The 17,444-nt window shown below is 41.4% G+C and overlaps 1 protein-coding gene across 1 annotated transcript; it reads left to right on the top strand.

Moving 5' to 3' along the window:
- Window positions 1-2,850: 2,850 nt before the first annotated feature.
- TOMM7 (translocase of outer mitochondrial membrane 7) lies at window positions 2,851-13,245 on the top strand. The gene is made up of 3 exons (XM_023215967.2): window positions 2,851-3,047; window positions 7,525-7,573; window positions 13,031-13,245. Exons 1-3 carry the CDS (start codon window positions 2,945-2,947, stop codon window positions 13,044-13,046), a joined length of 168 nt encoding a protein of 55 aa, XP_023071735.1. The 5' UTR covers window positions 2,851-2,944; the 3' UTR covers window positions 13,047-13,245.
- The last annotated feature ends 4,199 nt before the right edge of the window (window positions 13,246-17,444 follow it).

The raw sequence follows: 17,444 nt of genomic DNA on the forward strand, positions 1-17,444 counted from the left end.
GAAAGGCAAATGACTGGTATTTTTAGCCCAACTGGCAGGATAGTGCCACATTCACTGCATTCTTACTGTGTATCAGGTATTTGAATTAAAAAGATGAGAAAGAAACAGTTTCTGCATTGAATACATGGACACTAAGAAGGGAGCAATATACATGGTGGCCTACTTGAGGGTGGGAAGAGAGTGAGGATCCAAAAACTACCTATCAGGTACTATGCTTATTGCCTGGGTGAAAAAATAATCTGTGCACCAAACCCCAGCAACATGCAATTTACTCATATACCAAACCTGCACATGCACTCCCTGAAACTAAAGTAAAAGTTGGAAAGAAAAAAAAAAAAAAAAAAAGAAATAGCTTCTGTTTTGGAGGAGCTCAGGTAACAGCAAGGGACAATATAATGATTAACAGCAACCGTGTGATCTTTGATCAATTATTTAATATCTCTGAATCTCAGTTTTCTTATCTGTAGAATGAAGCTATATATATCCTTACTAAGAGTTAGTAAAATAAGCTATAATGCCGTGCAATCTTACAAATTCCTGTAAGGATTAAAAGAACTATTTTTCAGCACTTAACACAGTGACAGACGTAGTAGACACAGGTTGTTATTATTAATGATGATGAGCCTAGCAGAAGAATACCATAATGCGAGGGGAATTTTTTTTCTTGTTTTTAAAGACATGGTCTCACTCTTCTTTCCTAGGATGGATTGTAGTGATGAAACTGCCACTGTAAAATTATAACTGAGATGGTAAAAGACATCTGACCTCATCAACTCCATCTTGCTTCTAACCTCCAAACTGTTCTTGTTCACTCCTGGGCATAGGCTGAACTAACTTTGGAAGGAACTTTTAGTTTTTAGCGTAAAACAAAGATGATAACAACCCTTTCCTAAAACAAATCCCCTTCTTGCCTAAAAAATATTCTTTTAATCCTTACAGGAACTTGTAAGATTGCATTGCATTATAGCTTATTTTACTAATTCTTGCAAGGATTTAAATATATATAGTAGGCTTCATTTTACAGATAAGGAAACTGAGATTCAGAGATATTAAATAATTGATCAAAGATCACACAGTTTGTTTGTGCTTTTAGTCATTATATTGTCCCTTGCTGTTATCTGAGCTCCACCAAAACAGAAACTATTTCTTCTTTTTTTCTTTCCAATTTTTACTTTAGTTTCAGGGGGTGCATTGCAGGTTTTGGTATACAGGCTAACAGAGTAGCCAAAAGATTAGACATTATGGTTTAGGAGTCATGCAGCTGGAGGCTACAAGATTCTGACCCTCCCCAAATTGCTCCTGGGGATAACAACACTATTGTAAAGTCTAACTCAGTGTTTGAGATATTTTGCAGACCCCGCAAAATGGATCAGCTGGCACCACCCAGATCGGTAAACTTGTACATCTGATCTTGTGGTCCCAACCCAGGAACTAAGATTCTGACCCTTCCCAAATTGCTCCTGGAAATAACACTACTGTAAAGCCTAACAGCAGTGCTTGAGATATTTTGTAGAGCCTGCATAATGGATCAGCTGGCACCACCCAGATTGGCAAACTGGCTCATCTGATCTCGTGGCCCCAACCCAGGAATTGATCCAGTACAAGACAGCTACCACTCCCTGTGAGTTCATCTCTGACCCAACCAATCAGCACTTCCGACTTACTGGCTATCTCCCCACGCACCAAATTGTCCTTAAAAACTCTGATCCCCGAATGCTATGGGATACTGATTTGAGTAATAACAAAACTCTGGTCTCCCGCACAGCCAGCTCTGCATGAATTACTCTTTATTGTAATTCCCCTGTGTTGATGAATCGGCTCTGTCCAGGCAGCGGGCAAGGTGAACCCGTTGGGAGGTTACATTGAGTGACCCAGTCACAGCTCACTGCAGCATCAAACTCAAGCGGTCCTCCGGCCTCAGTCTCCCAAATAGCCAGAATTACAGGCGCAAGCCACAGAGGTTAGCAAGGGGAAATTTTTAGGAGCACAGCCATCGGGCACAGAAAACTACTATGTACCTTAAGAGTGAGGCAGGAAAGTCTTAAAAGTCAAAGCCTTAGAAATGTTGTGCAGCCTTAAAAATCAATTAAGTCTTAGACCTGGGGGATCAAATCTCAAATACCACAGCAGCCAGAAATTTATTACATCAGAGGTTGGGAATCACTTGGGGAACTTCAAAGGCAGATCAATGGCCAGTTCCCAGCCCCAAACTCATCAGAATTTCTAGGAGTTCTAGTTCCAGCATAAGTATGATTTTACCTCTCCTAAATTGATTCTAATGTGCAGCCAGGGTTGAGAACCGCTGCCATTCTAAACCAATGAGGGCAAGATGGCCAAACAGAAGTGTCATTTCCTATTTAGTCTCCTTGATTGTTGCAATGGAATTTCTCAGCTTCAAAAGTCCAGAATTTCATGTGAGATTTCCCAAATTCTGAAATATTGGCAAGTAATTAAAAAAAATTTTTTTTAAAAAGTTTGGGATCAAAGAAAACATGGATTTGGGGCCTACTGAGTGTCACTTCGTAACCTTTGTTGCAGTTCAACCTCAGGTTTGAACAAACAACCTGATTCTGAGAAGTTAAATAACTTGTTCACGGTTACACAGCTAGTCAGAATAAGAGTTGGGACTAAAACACAGTCCCTCTGAATTTAATTAATGTTCCTTCTAGGTAAAGGAAGGAAAACCTGAAGATGCGCTTTAAGTATGGGTAACAGAAACGCGAAGTTACAACCAGCCATGATCGCAACCACGCATGCGCCTACTACTGGCAGCGCGGCGGAAGAGCAGCGGAGGTTAAAGGTGATGAATTACGACCTCTGCTGGCGACGCTCACGACTCCTGCCGTAAAGGCCGTGTGTGGCGCCTGCGCATTTCCTTTCCCTTTCGGATTCCGGACGAGGTGGTTGCAGTAAGGGGTTCTCCCTACGCCACGCGGCCGTCGCTATGGTGAAGCTGAGCAAAGAGGCCAAGCAGAGACTGCAGCAGCTCTTCAAGGGGGGCCAGTTTGCCATCCGCTGGGGCTTTATCCCTCTTGTGATTTACCTGGGTCAGTAGAAGAACCGGGAAAGTGACTGGAGGGAAGAGGGTGGCGGAGACTGCTGTCCCATTTTTGGCCATCGAGGGAGGGAGAGAAAAACAGGGGACACCGCCGTGCACGGCCCCTGAGGCTGTCTAGTCAAGTGGGGCCGAGCTAATCTGAGTTCAAGTTCCCGTTCTATCGCTTTATAGTTGCATGGTCTTTAACCGTTCTTGCAATCCCTCCTTTTCTATTTTTGCATCCTTAAAGTGGAGGTCATGCTTCTCGGGATTGTTGGGAGGGTTGGATGACCCCAGTGGATGTAAAAGCGACTAGTGCACTCTTTAGCACTAGGTGGGTTCTCGGGGTGTTTGTCCTCCCCTCTCCATGTGGTCCTAAGTGGAAAGAGGCCTGTTTTGAGAATCTAGACCCCTCGTGAAAGTACCACTGCCATGAAAGCATGATTATAATAATAATCGTTGGATGCCTCTGCTTTCTTACCTGTACAATGAAGGGTTTGGATGATTTCTGTTACTGCCCCCATTTTACAGGTGAGGAAACAGCCGTAGAGAAACTTTTGCCAAGGTCGCACAGCTATGCTGACTGAGGGAGTTATGGGCTCAGGCAGTGGGGCATCAGAGCCCATAGTCTTAACCACTATAGGGTACTTAAAGGATTTGGGTTTTTGTTTTTTTGCATTTGTTTTTGAGACAGAGTCTCGCTCTGTCACCGAGACTGGAGTGCAGTGGCGCTATCACGGCTTATTGCAACCTCCGCCCGCTGTGCTCTAGCGATCCTCCCACGGAGCTCAGTCTCTCAAGTAGCTGGGACTATAGGCTCGTGCCACCAGGCTCCGTCACTTACTGCAAAGATTTGTTAATATTTTTCAGTTAGGGCTGCAGACTGGGACCTATTCTGTAGTTTTTTCTTTTCTCTTTTCTTTTTTTCCTTTTTTTTTGGAGATATAGTCTAGCTCTGTGCCCAGGCTGGAGTGTAGTGGCGCGATCTCTGCCCACTGCAATCTCTGCCTCTTGGGATCAAGCTATCCTTCCCCCATTAGCCTCCCGAGTAGCTGGGATTACAGACTTGCAGCCACCGCTCGCGACTGATTTTTATAATTTTAGTAGAGACGGGGTTTGGCTATGTTGGCCAGGCTGGTCTCAAACTTCTGGCCTCCAGTTAGCTACCGCCCCTCTCGCCGGCCCCCGCCCCGCGCGCGGCCTCCCAAAGGGCTGGGATTACAAGTGTGAATCACCGCGTCCAGCCAGTAGTTGTTTTTTTTTTTTTTTTAATTTTACTGCCCCACTCAGGCAGTTCCCTGAAAGGGAAAGAACGGGTTTTTCATCCCAGCTGTGTCAGTTTGATCATTCTAAAACTCAGTTTCACATTTTAAAATGCTGTGGTTTTAACAAGGTGCTGCTTCCTATTTAATTTAGGTGTCATGCGTTGTATAAGATAAAGTACACTCTGATTAAGCAGCTGTGGTTTCTCTTTCTCCATGAGTTGCAAGCCAGCTGATAACCTGGGATTATAGAACTTAAAAAGATGTTTTTCTCCCTTATTCTCGGTGCAATTTTTTTTAAAAAACATTGCTTTTCTAGATTTTAGTGACTTTGTGTGGGTACCAAGAATTAGAGTAAGTATGACATTTGTGTTGTCCCCACTATTCTTGCATCACCTCCCCCCACCCACTTCTTTCACTTAATAGAAGGGCCTACTCTGGCTGGTCAAACACTGGGACTAGCTCTCCTTTTAGCTAAGAGAGGTGTGGAAGCTTGATTCTTCCCTTTCTTTGTGCCACCTTCTGTTTTCATTGTGTATGCGAGGTCCTATTTTAGTGTGCTCTTGCTTTTTGTGTTCCTGTGGTTCTTTGCTTCTCTGTAAGTCTTTTCATCTACTGTTCCCTCCTCCTCCCTGTTTTGAAATTCCATTTCTATTGCTAGAAAGCTATAGCTGGTTGCTGCAATCTACATGCCAGGGGCTTTCGTCTAAGAGTTGATAATGCATTCCTTGTCCATACTACAGTTTATTTTTCTTTTTATGCACACTGGCTATATTCCTTTTCTAGGACTACCATTATGGTGATTTTCACCCCAACATTCAATTCAAGTTCTATGAGATTGGTGTTAAGGTTGTCTTTCCAGTGTACTTGTTTATCATTATCTTTTCCCTTAGTCTGTATATTTAATTTTATGTCTAAACCAGTTCCCACGTTGAAATAGAGACAGGGGCTTGCTGTGTTACCCAGGCTGGTCTTGAACTTCTGGCTTCAAGTGATCTTCCGATCTTGGCCTCCCAAAGTGCTGGGATTGTAGGAATGAGCCACCACACCTGGCTCCAGGTTGTTCTTTTACTTCCTCCACCTCAACTCTCACTAAAATCAGCAACTGCAGATTTAACTTTGTATGTAATTTAGATTCAGTCATAACTTTCAGTGCTTCGGGGAGTATAGTGCTGTAAAATATGACAAGCAGTGACACAATAATAGAGAATCTGTCTGGACATCTACTAACAAGGTTTTAATGAGCCACTTGTTGGAAGGCAATTCTCCACGGTCTCTCGCATTTCTGCACATCTTATAAGCAGAGGCTCTGATGACCCTTTGTTTCATGTTATCTTTTGAGGGCGTTTGTAGAACAAACAGCCTTGGAAAATAGTATCTCCAGACAGAGCAAAGGGAGATGCGCTTGCAGCCCATTACAAAAGATTCTGGTTCCCTAAACTCCAGTGAATATCCTGCAGTGCAGTCCACCACGTGTGCAGGTGTCATCCGGACCGCTTTACATGGAAATTGGGAGTTGAGGAACTGAAGCAAAAGTGATGATACTCTCACAATCTATTGCTGGAAGTAATAAAGTGTTCTTTGTTTCTAACTTAGAATATTGTCTATACCAGCTGGGTGCAGTGGCTCACGCCTGTCATCCCAGCACTTTGGGAGGCTGAGGTGGGTGGATTACCAGAGGTCAGGAGTTTGAGACCAGCCTAACCAACATGGATAAACCCCGTCTCTACTGAAAATACAAAAATTAGCTGGGCGTAGTGGTGCATGCCTGTAATCTCAGCTACTCAGAAGGCTGAGGCAGGAGAATAGCTTGAACCCGGGAGGAGGTGGAGGTTGCAGTGAGCTGAGATTGTACCACTACACTCCAGACTGACGACAGAGCGAGACTCTGTCTCAAAAAAAAAAAAAAAAAAGTCTATAGGAACATCTGTGAAACTGGCAGGCCAGTTTGTTATCTTTTATTTATTTATTTTAATGGTCTAAGTCACAGAAGATTTTTTTTTAAATATTAACTTTTATTCCCTATTACAAATACTATTTTTTGTTATCTTTTAAATAAGATAAAATTGCAGACCCTCATAGTTCTTGAAACCTCCCTAACTTAATCAGTTACTTCAGCAAGTGAGCATATATGTCATCAGGTTAGTTTATAAATATATTTTAAACGGTAAAAGATAACCATACTTGTAAAGAGTATTTAGATTGTTAAATAATAAGTATTGGATGATCCATCCCCTGCCGTCCCCGGCCCTCTACCCTGTCCCTTTTCTATCATTGGTCGTTGTTTTATAAAAAGAGAGGTTTATGAGGGATAAAATTTCCTCAGTTGTGTTTTTTTAAAAAGTTCAATAGTTTTTCCTCCAGGCATGGTGGTTCACGCCTGTAATCCCAGCACTTTGGGAGGCTGAGGAGTCTGATCACTTGAGCCCAGGAGTTCAAGACCAGCCTCAGCAATATAGTGAAACCTTGTCTCTAAAAAAATTTAAAAGCTTGGTTGTGTGTTTTTCCAAAAATCATTTTGCTCTTCATAGTCTTTCATCCAGTATAATTTGGGAGTTGTGGTATCTTATTTCTGGGTAAATGACTAATAATGAAAGATAGAACATGCCAAGGGCAACTGTGCGAATTGTGTATATAATAGGAATAATGACCATGTGCAGTGACTCACTGAGAAAGTTGTTTGTTTTTGTCTGGGCATGGTGGTTCACACCTGTAATCCCAGCACTTTGGAAAGCCAAGGCAGGTGGATCATTTGAGGTCAGGAGTTTGAGACCAGCCTGGCCAACATAGTGAGATCCTGTCTCAACTAAAAATACAAAAAAATTTAGTTGAGTGTGGCAGCGTGTGCCTATAATCCTAGCTACTTAGGAGGCTGAGACAGGAGAATAGCTTGAGCCTGGGAGGCAGAGGTGACAGAGGTTGCAGTGAGTCGAGATCATGCCACAACACTCCAGCCTGGGTGACAGGCTGGGTGAGACTCTGTCTCAAAAAGAAAGGAGTAAGATAGCTTGTTCTTCCTACTGATTAGTCCTGGACACAATTTCATACTCTAATGAAGATTAGACACTTCTGTAGTGCAGGTAAATTTAGATAGTGCTGGTTGGTCTAGATATCATTCTAGCTATCCTAGGTTGGATTACAAAGAAGAAAAAGTCTTGATTGTAAATGTTTTGTTTGCTGGGGGTTTAATTAATACTTTTTTCTCTTCTGTCTTCCTTGATTCAGGATTTAAGAGGGGTGCAGATCCTGGAATGCCTGAACCAACTGTTTTGAGGTACTGCTCTTAAAACTAAACATTTCAGGGCAAATGTTCATACAGTAGTACTGAATCACTAAGATGTAAAAGAGTAATAGTGGCAGGCCTTGCAATGGAGCCTTATCAGTCAGTATAGTTTTGGGTTATTGGAAAACTGCAACTACTTTCTCTTCCCCCTCCTAATTTGTATTTACTGTACCATGTTATAACTACAATGAAGCACATTTTAACAGAAAAAGAATTTATTATCCTACCACTTTAAAATGCGAACTGTTTTAAATTTCCCATATTCCCATCTTGTCCTCATTCAGATGAATACAACCTTTTATGTCATTCTGACAAGGGTATGCAGGATTTTGTTTTCACTTAAAATTTGAGTTGCTATCCCATGTATTTTCCAGTTGTGGTTTACCTAGGTTTTTCAATTTTTAAGTATTTTATACAACAATATAATTAACATTTGGGCAGGGTGTGGTGGCTCACACCTGCAATCTCAGCACTTTGGAAAGCCAAGGTGGGAAGATCGTGGGAGGGTTGTTTGAGGCTAGGAGTTCAAGACCAGCCTGGGAACAACATAGCGAGATCCAACTCTACCAAAAAAAAGAAAAAAAGTAAATAATTAACATTTGTGTATACATAGCTTTTAGAGATTCTGATTTCCTTATAAATTGTCATGGGATTAATAAAGTATATGAACATTTATGGCTCTTGACTGTCAAATTCCTTTCTCAGAAATGATCTTGCTGGTATGTGTAAGCACTCGTGAAAACTTCACACACACAGTATACATATTCATATACACATGTATGCATATATGTGCATACTTGTGAAAATTATATGTATACGTGTAATCTCAAACAGGCAGGTTTGCTCTGGAGGAAGGACTGATATTTGTGGCACTATGATGATCATGACTACTGCACACTAGTGAATTGGATTTCTGCTTGATCCTATCTCAGAGCTCTCTTGTGAGTTGCCCTCACAGACTTTTCACTGACTATTCTAGGGCTTCATTCATTTTCTTCGAACTTTTACTGTAAGCCACGTTTTTCTAGAGTGGGCAGAAACCTACGTTATTCACTATCACCCACAATGTGTCAGCCACTGCTTTAGGTGCTTTTTACACAATGTGTCTAGTTGTCACTTCAGTCCTTCAGAGCAGGTTATACAGTAAGTAGGTGGTAGAATATGTTCTATTTCTGAAGCTCATATTCTTTCGACTGGGTCCATGTGGCCTTCCCCAAGTAATTTTACCTCTTCCTTTACTTAGCACAATGCCATCTGATATGAATTTCCTCCACCACATCTGCCTTGCTGCTCTCTTCTTTTTTAGAGGAAGGTCTTTTTTATTCTCAAAGGGTACCACAATATGTGCCTTCAAATTGTTCACTTCTGCAGTTATTCTCTTTTCCCTGATAAAGTTTTTCAACAAATGATCTTCACGCACTACCTTCCTCTCCTCACTCTCTTCCTTTAACTATTTATGGCATGACTTTTAAAAACTGCTTTCAGAGATTCCCCACTAAGTCCTTTTTTCTTAGCCCTTATTCCTTGATCTATCATTTCCTTTTCTGTAAAATAGGGATTGAGGCAATATATCTGCTGCCTACTAGTTGAGTGGCCTTGGCCTTAGACCAGTTATTTCCTTAGAGAAACATTACCTTGGGAAGCGTGAGAGAGGACTACTGAGTCAAGCTGTGTGGCATTTCCAAGTACTGGAAATTATCATCAAATACCTTTGTCCAAGAAGCCATAACCTTTCTAAACTTCATCTCCGCTTTTTATCAGTTGGGGATAATAATACCTACATAATAAGGTAGCCATGAGCATTGAATAAGAATATTATATATAAAGTATTAGTACTTGTCAAGTAATATGTGATCAGTAAACTATTAATAATAATTTTTAATCTTTTCAGTGTCATCTTTTTTATCCCCATTTCCTTATCCTATGAAAACAGTGCTCTAGCTATATGATACTGCATGCTAAGTCCCAGAATAAACTATATATATTTTTATGCCTTTGCCCCTATGCTTGTGCTCCCTCAGCCTGGAATGCTTTTTCCCCTTAGTTTCCACTGGATGGAAATCTGCTTCTAGAAAAGCCCAATCTCAAATGTTGCCCCTTCTGTAAATCTCTTCCTTCTTTCCTCCTAGCTAAAACTATTCTGTTTTTTGTGTTTCTGTAGTTTCTTTTTTTCTTTTTAATTTTTATAGAGGCAGGATCTCACCATATTGCCTAGTCTGGTCTCAAACTCCTGGGATCAAGTGCTGAGATTATAGGCATGGGCCACTGTGTCCAGCCCCGTAGTATCCTTTTGTATCTGTCATTCTCTGCCTTGTAGCTATAAAATATTTTGTCTCATAAGCACCTAAAGTAATTGCCCAACAAGTGTTGAATTAGCTTAATGACCCTCATCTCTTGATGGTCTTCTGTGGGTTTTTTATATTTTATTTTAGTTTTTTTTGTAGAGACAGGGTCTCACTGTGTTGCCCAGTCTGGTCTTGAACTTCTGGGCTCAAACAATCCTCCCACCTGGCCTCCCAATGTGCTAGGATTACAAGCATGAGCCATAGCACCTGGCCATCTTGGTGGTCCTTTGGACGGGAATTGACAAAGCATTGTATCTTGTACAAATTTTAGGCTGGACCAGCATGCTGGGAAATAACATTTTTTTGTGCCCTGGGTGATGTAGGATACAGAAGTGGAGAGAGAATGTGTCTTTCTGTTGTCCTTTTTTGAGGCTGCATTTATCCCAACAAGATTTGAACCTTCAACAACTAGATGAAGCATCCCTGTCCTACCGCTTTTCATTTCTTCATCTTACTGTCTTCTCAGTGCTTCTCTCCTTCCTGGTGCTAATCCTCTTGATCTTTTCTGTCATTAACAACATCTTCTGGTTTCCTTCCAGAGGCATTTGTGTTTTAGGAAAGAATTGAGTGACTGCCTGCAAAGGGTTACTCAGTTAAGGAATTTCATGTACTGTGCTCCCCGCACTGGAAAGAGTAACTAGAGAGATCTGAACTGCCTCGTCTGTACTCTGAAAGGAACAGAATTATACCTGCTATGGTTTTTATTAACATAAAATTTATTGTTTATTAATATAAAGTCTATAGTTTCTACATATATTTATTGTGTATATAATACTTATGTAAATAATACAGTTAAGGATCTACTAGTTTGTTTCCCTTGCCAAGTTGTTGGGTTCTTTGAGATTAGGACCACTTTCATCTTAGTATCCTCTTTCACCCAGGATGGCTCATTGTATGTGGTCAGCAAATGTTGGTTGACATGAATGCCTTATTCAAAAGTACTTTAATATATAAGGGGCAGTGTTTTAGTGAAATATTTAGGCAAAATATGTGAATATCAAGATTAAGAGAATCATTTCCATTATCTGCATGAGGCTGAGCAAAATTTCCTTTTTATACTTTTGCTGCCCATTACCATTGAAGAAGAGACCTTTATAGATCTTTTTTTGTGTTTTCTTCTGTCACCCAGGCTGGAGTGCAGTGGCGCAGTCATGGCTCACTGCAGCCTTGACCTCCTGAGTTCAGGTGGTCCTCCCACCTCAGCCTCCCGAGTAGCCAGGACAGCAGGCACGTGTTACCACTCCTGGCTAATTTTTTTTTTTTTTTTTTGGAGTTGGAGTCTTGCTCTGTCGCCCAGGCTGGAGTGCAATGGCCCAATCTCGGCTCACTGCAACCTCTACCTCCCAGATTCAAGCGATTCTCCTGTGTCAGCCTCCTGAGTAGCTGGGATTACAGGCGTGCACCATGAAGCCTGGCTAATTTTTGTATTTTTTTTTTTTTTCTTTATTGGAGACAGGGTTTCACCATGTTGGTCAGGCTGTTTTTTTGTTTTGTTTTGTTTTTTGAGATGGAGTCTCGATCTGTGTTGCCCAGGCTGGAGTGCAGTGGTGCGATCTCAACTCACTGCAACCTCCGCCTCCCGGGTTCACTGCATTCTCCTGCTGAGTACCTGGGACTACAGGCGCCTGCCACAATGCCCAGCTAATTTTGTGTGTGTGTGTTTTTGGTAGAGACGGGGTTTCACCATGTTAGCCAGGATGGTCTCAATCTTCTGACCTCGTGATCCGCTCACCTTGGCCTCCCAAAGTGCTGGGATTACAGGCGTGAGCCACTGCGCCCAGCCTTTTTTTTTTTTTTTTTTAAGAGACAGGGTTTCACCATGTTTCCAAGGCTGGTTTCGTACTCGTGGGCTCAGGCGATCCACCTGCCTCAGCCTCCAAAGTGCTGGGATTACAGGCATGAGCTATCATGCCTAGTCAGTAATTTATTTTTATATTTTCACTGTGTGCAAAAATACTTAAGCGTTTAAGGGGAGATTTTAATACACAATGAAAATTGGAAATAGATGTGTGTTTTCTTCTTAGGCACAGGGAAATTTCTTTTTTTTTTTTTTTTTTTTTTTTGCGACGGAGTCTCGCCCTGTCACCCAGGCTGGAGTGTAGTGGCGTGATCTTGGCTCACTGCAAGCTCCGCCTCCTGGGTTCATGCTATTCTGCCTCAGCCTCCCGAGTAGCTGGGATTACAGGCTCCCACCACCATGCCCTGCTATTTTTTTTTTTGTTTTTTGTATTTTTAGTAGAGTCGGGGTTTCACAGTGTTAGCCAGGACGGTCTTGACCTCCTGGCTTCGTGATCCACCCGCTTTGGCCTCCCAAAGTGCTGGGATTACAGGCGTGAGCCATTGCGCCTGGCTGAAAATATTTTTTAAAAATAAACTACAAAACTGTCATTGTCATTTAATAATGCAGTTTTATTCAATGGGCCACATTTTTAAGCAGCCGATTTAGAAATGAAACCATCTCTTTCCTCCTTCTTAGACTCTACTGGAGTCAGCAAATGATTTGGGAGTTGGGCTTCTTAGTGACTGGAATGTTTGGGGTAAGAGTTAGTTGAGGTAGAGGTGGAGGCTGATTGCTCCCTAGGAACCTATTGGTTGTAAGAGCACTTAGGCCACATCCCACTCTACCCTCTTAAATGATGTAACTATCTCAGTTCCTCAATTTCCACATTAAAATAGGGATCGTAGTTGGGAGTTGTGAACTTTCCTTAGTGTCTAATGCACAGAAACCATTCAGTAAATGTTATTTTAGTATTACTGATGTTGCATCTAATAATGAGATAGCTTTGTTTCTGGGTTTACAGGCTTACCTGTTAATATGGAAATCAGTAATCGTTTTCCTTTTGATTGACTTCATTTTCTGTCTGCTCACATTTTTGTGTTTGTTTATGATAGGTAACTGCGCTCAAAAGTAACTAAAGTGTATTTTAATACAGTTCTGTATGTTTAATTTGTTTGGTGGGATTGATCCTTGTCTTTTCATAACTCTGAATTTGATAGATGAGGAAACAAGCATAAATGTATAAAATTTTCTAGGTCTTAGGTTATGTGTAGAAGATTTTTATTTTGGAATTTAATTTCTTTCTCCTCTTCACAAACATTTTAGCCTACTTTGGGGATAAAGGATTATTTGGTCTTCTGGATTTGGAGGCAATCAGCGGACAGCATGGAAGATGTGTGCTCTGGCTCGGATAAGAGATGGGACATCGTTCAGTCACTAGTTGGATGGCACAAGGCTCTTCACAGATGCATCTGTAGCAGAGTGGAACTTGTACTAACTTATGATAGAATGTATCAGAATAAATGTTTTTAACAATGTTATGCTTGAGTCTTTTTTGAATTGAACATGCTAGGATTATCAGGTAAAAATTAAGCCTTTTGGTACTTTTTTAAAACAGGGAATTTGTGTATGTACCTAGGTGCTGTTTACACCTGTAAATCCCAGCACTTTGGGAGACCAAGGCGGGTGGATCATGATATAAAAAAATTTTCCAAGTTAATTCCTGCCCATTGACCTAACATATGGATTACAGTTTCCCTTTGCAGTGAATTAATAACTCCTTCTATGGTATTCCGAATGTAGTAAGAATACAGATAGTTCTCAGTTTGTGACAAACCAAACTGTCACTTCCTCCTCTGCATTAAAGTTCTGAGCGCAAGAAATAAAGGTCCTGGTGGCTCTGTTGCACTGGAGAGTTGTGTGATTTATTTGTAGGTTAAATGTGAGTCTAAAGTTTCCCTCAGTTATATTAGGAAACTAGAGCTGGCTGGGCAAGAGCCCGTGGAGAGCTACATGGAATAGTAGCACTGTTTTCTGGTAGAAAGAAAGGCAGCTAATGAATGGAAACTAGTTTTCAGTTCTAGATACTGGTTTCCTGGGACCTTCACCTCTATTTGAATCCTACTTTTAATTAGTTTTTTCCATTCTTCTAACAAAATAGCATTATTTACTACGTTTGGCCATTGTTACTAATACGAGAAAGCAGAACCTGAAACAGTTTCGAAGGAGCCTATTGGGTTGAATATTTTAAGCATCCAGTGTTTAGGCATGATCATGACTATAATCCCTCTCAGGTGCTGGGAGCTGCCATCACCAGAAAGTTCTTATTTCTAATGTAAAACCCTCTTAGCTATTTAAGCCTATTTCCTCAAGGCTTGTTACTTTTGCCATGGAGACGTAGAAGAGTATTGTGGTGTCTTGTTGCATAAGGGGATTTTAAAGTGGAATTCTTGAGAGCTAACTGCAGGAAATCAGTTTGGTAAGTACTTAATGTAATTGCTTCGGCATCTCTGTGAATCTAGGCATGTGTAATTTTGCTGAAAATTGAGCACAGTATTAAAATTCCATGGAATTGCTTAAGTTTGTGGTTCCCCGCAATCCTTTTTGCCAAGTGCATTGTCAGGGAACTTTTGTTTAGTGTTTTGTTTATGTTTTTCTTCTGTTTCTCACTTGGGATTTTCAGAAATTGAGAAAGCTGTGTCAGGTATCTGTTTTGATTAAATAGTAATGTGAATGGTAAACATAACTGGTTGTGGTTTTTTTTTTTTTTTTCTTTTGAGATGGAGTCTTGCTCTGTCGCCAGGCTGGAGTGCAGTGGTGCGATTTCAGTTCACGGCAACCTCCACCTCCCTGGTTCAAGTGATTCCCCTGCCTCAGTCTCCCGAATAGCTGGGACTATAGGCACATGCCACAATACTTGGCCAATATTTTGCATTTTAGTAGAGATGGGGTTTCACCGTGTTGGCCAGGATGGTCTCAATCTCCTGACCTCGTGATCTGCCCGCCTCGGCCTCCCAAAGTGCTGGGATTACGGGTGTGAGGCACCACGCCTGGTCTGGTTGTGTTCTTTTAAGGATGACCTTTGTGAATGCCAAATGTCTGAGACAGGTTTCAGTCAATTTAGAAAGTTTATTTTGCCAAGGTTAAGGACACTCCCATGACACAGCCTCAGGAAGTCCTGAGGAGGTGTGCCCAAGGTGGTCGGGGTACGTAGTTTGCTTTTATACATTTTAGGGAGACATGAGACATAAATATGTCTAAGATGTACATTGGTTTGGTCTGGTAAGGTGGGACAACTCGAAGTGGGGGCTTCCTAGACAAAAGGTCGCATTCTTTTGAGTCCTTGATCAGCCTGAATACACAATTTAGTCTGGCTCAGTGAGTCTGCATTTTTACATAAATAGTGCAGAGGAAGCAATCATAATGCATGTGTCTCAGGTGAGTCTCAGAGGGATGACTTTGAGTTCTGTCTATCCTTTGTCCACAAGGAATTTCCTGTGGGCAAATTGTGAGGGAGGTATGTAGCTTCTTTTCTTTGTGGCTGTCTCATTTAGGAATAAAGTGGGAGGCAGGTTGGCCTGACAGTTCCCAGCTTGACTTCTCTTTTGACTTAGTGATTTGAGGGGTCCTGAGATTTATTTTCCTTTCATACCTTGTAGCTGTCTATAAAACCTCAGAAATTTTAAAATAAAGCATCCAGAATTAGGAAGGAACCAGCTCCCTGATCTCACATCTAAGGAAGCTAAGGAACAGAGTTTAAGCACTTCTTCAGGGTACAGCCTAAGAGCTGAGACTAGTACAGTTTAATGTGTATATATATATTGTAAAGTTTGTGAAATGTTTAAGCTCCCACATTTTATGAGTTTTAGTTTTTAGGACAGTACAATTCAAGCATTTATTGATTTCTGTTCTGTGTTAGACACTAGAGAGTCATTATGACTGAGATTATTCCTGACCTTGATTAGCTTATGGAAAAACACTGAGCTGGTAGGACCTGATTTGAGTCCTGGCCCTGTCGGTTCTAGAACCTTTGGTGAAATCACTTTTGTTTTTTTTTATTGGGAGAACAAGGCCTCTGTGTTGCCCAGGCAGGTCTCAAACTTCTGGGCTCAAGCTATCCTGCCTCTGCCTCCCAAAGTGCTGGGATTATAGGCGTGAGCCACCGCGCCTAGCTGAAGTCACTTTATCTTTAGGTTCCTTCCACAAGATAGGAACAACAATACCTGCCCCAGGATATTATTTTCTAAACTAATGGTTTTCATAGCTGGTCCCAGACTAGCTTCCCCTGGAAACTTGTTAAAATGCACATTTTCAAGTCTTACTCCAGACCTGAATCAGAAACTGGTGATGAGGCCCAGCAATGTGGGTATGTCTGTGTGTGTTTCATTTCCTCAAACATTATTTTAAGCATATTTTGAGAAAATTGTAGAGTTGTATACAGTGTAAGAAATGATACAGAAAGACCCCTGTATCCTTTACAGTTTCCCCCAGTGGTAATATCTTGTGTGAACCCCAGTTATCGGAGACGGATCTCAATTAGGAAGTTTATTTTGCCAAAGTTAAGGATGTGCACGCACCTGTGACACAGCCTCAGGAGGTCCTCACGGCATGTGCCCAAAGTGGTTGGGGCACAGCTTGTTTTTATACATTTTAGGGAGACACAAGACTTCAATCAGTATATGTAAGATAAATATTGGTTTGGTCCAGGAAGGTGGGACAATTCGAAATGAGGTAGGGGGCTTCCAGGTCACAGGTAGATAAGAGACAAATGGTTGTATTGTTTTGAGTTTCTGATTAGCCTTTCCAAATAAGTCGATCAGATATATGTTTATCTCAGTGGACAGAAGCATGACTTTGAATAGAATGGAAGGCAGGTTTGTCCTAAGCAGTTCCCAGCTTGACTTTTCCTTTTAGCTTAGTGATTTTAGTGTCTCAAGACTTATTTTCCTTTCACACTTGCAAAACTGTGATCAGATCAGGATATTGACATTGATGAAGAAAGAACATCTGTCACCACAAGGATCCCTTGTGTGGTGGGATATAGTCAACCTTTCTCCTCCTACCCTGCCCCTACCCCTAACCCCTGGCAACCAGGAAATCTGTTGACTACTTTTATAATTTTGTCACGTCAAGCAAGTTATATAAGTGGAATCAGACAGCTTTTGGGTTTGGCTTTTTTCAGTCAGCATAATTCTCTGTAGATTTATCAAAATAGTTTCTTCCTTTTTATTGCTGAGTAGTATTCCATGGAATGGATGTACAAGGATGACATCTGGGCTCCCAAGTTTTAGCTGTTACGAGCAAAGCTGCTATGAGCATTCATGTACAGGTTTTTGTTTGATTAATCTGTGATTTAACAAATCACAGGTGCTTCTGATGCAAGTCAGGTTTGAGAACTTCCCCAGACTTGCAGAAGCCTTCTTGCTCTCACCTGTGTATTACAGTGTGCTCTCAATGGAACATCCAGAGTGATCCTTTTAAAAATAAGATCACATCACATCCTGATCAAAGTTTTCCAGTGATTTCCCATCTCACTGGGATTGAAATCCCAAGTACTTACTTTCCGTGACCTACAAGACCCTATATCATCTGACCTTCTGCACCTTTGGTCTCTTTGTTGCCTATGATTCATCACCCACATTTGCTTGCACTCTTGCTGTTTTGTTCCTATCCAGAAAAAGGCCAAGTATAGTCTCACCTTGTAGTCTGTACTACCTATTCCCTGCTGGAACTCTCTTCT

The sequence above is a fragment of the Piliocolobus tephrosceles genome, chromosome 8 (genome assembly GCF_002776525.5).
Source record: "Piliocolobus tephrosceles isolate RC106 chromosome 8, ASM277652v3, whole genome shotgun sequence".
NCBI classification, from domain to species: domain Eukaryota; kingdom Metazoa; phylum Chordata; class Mammalia; order Primates; family Cercopithecidae; genus Piliocolobus; species Piliocolobus tephrosceles.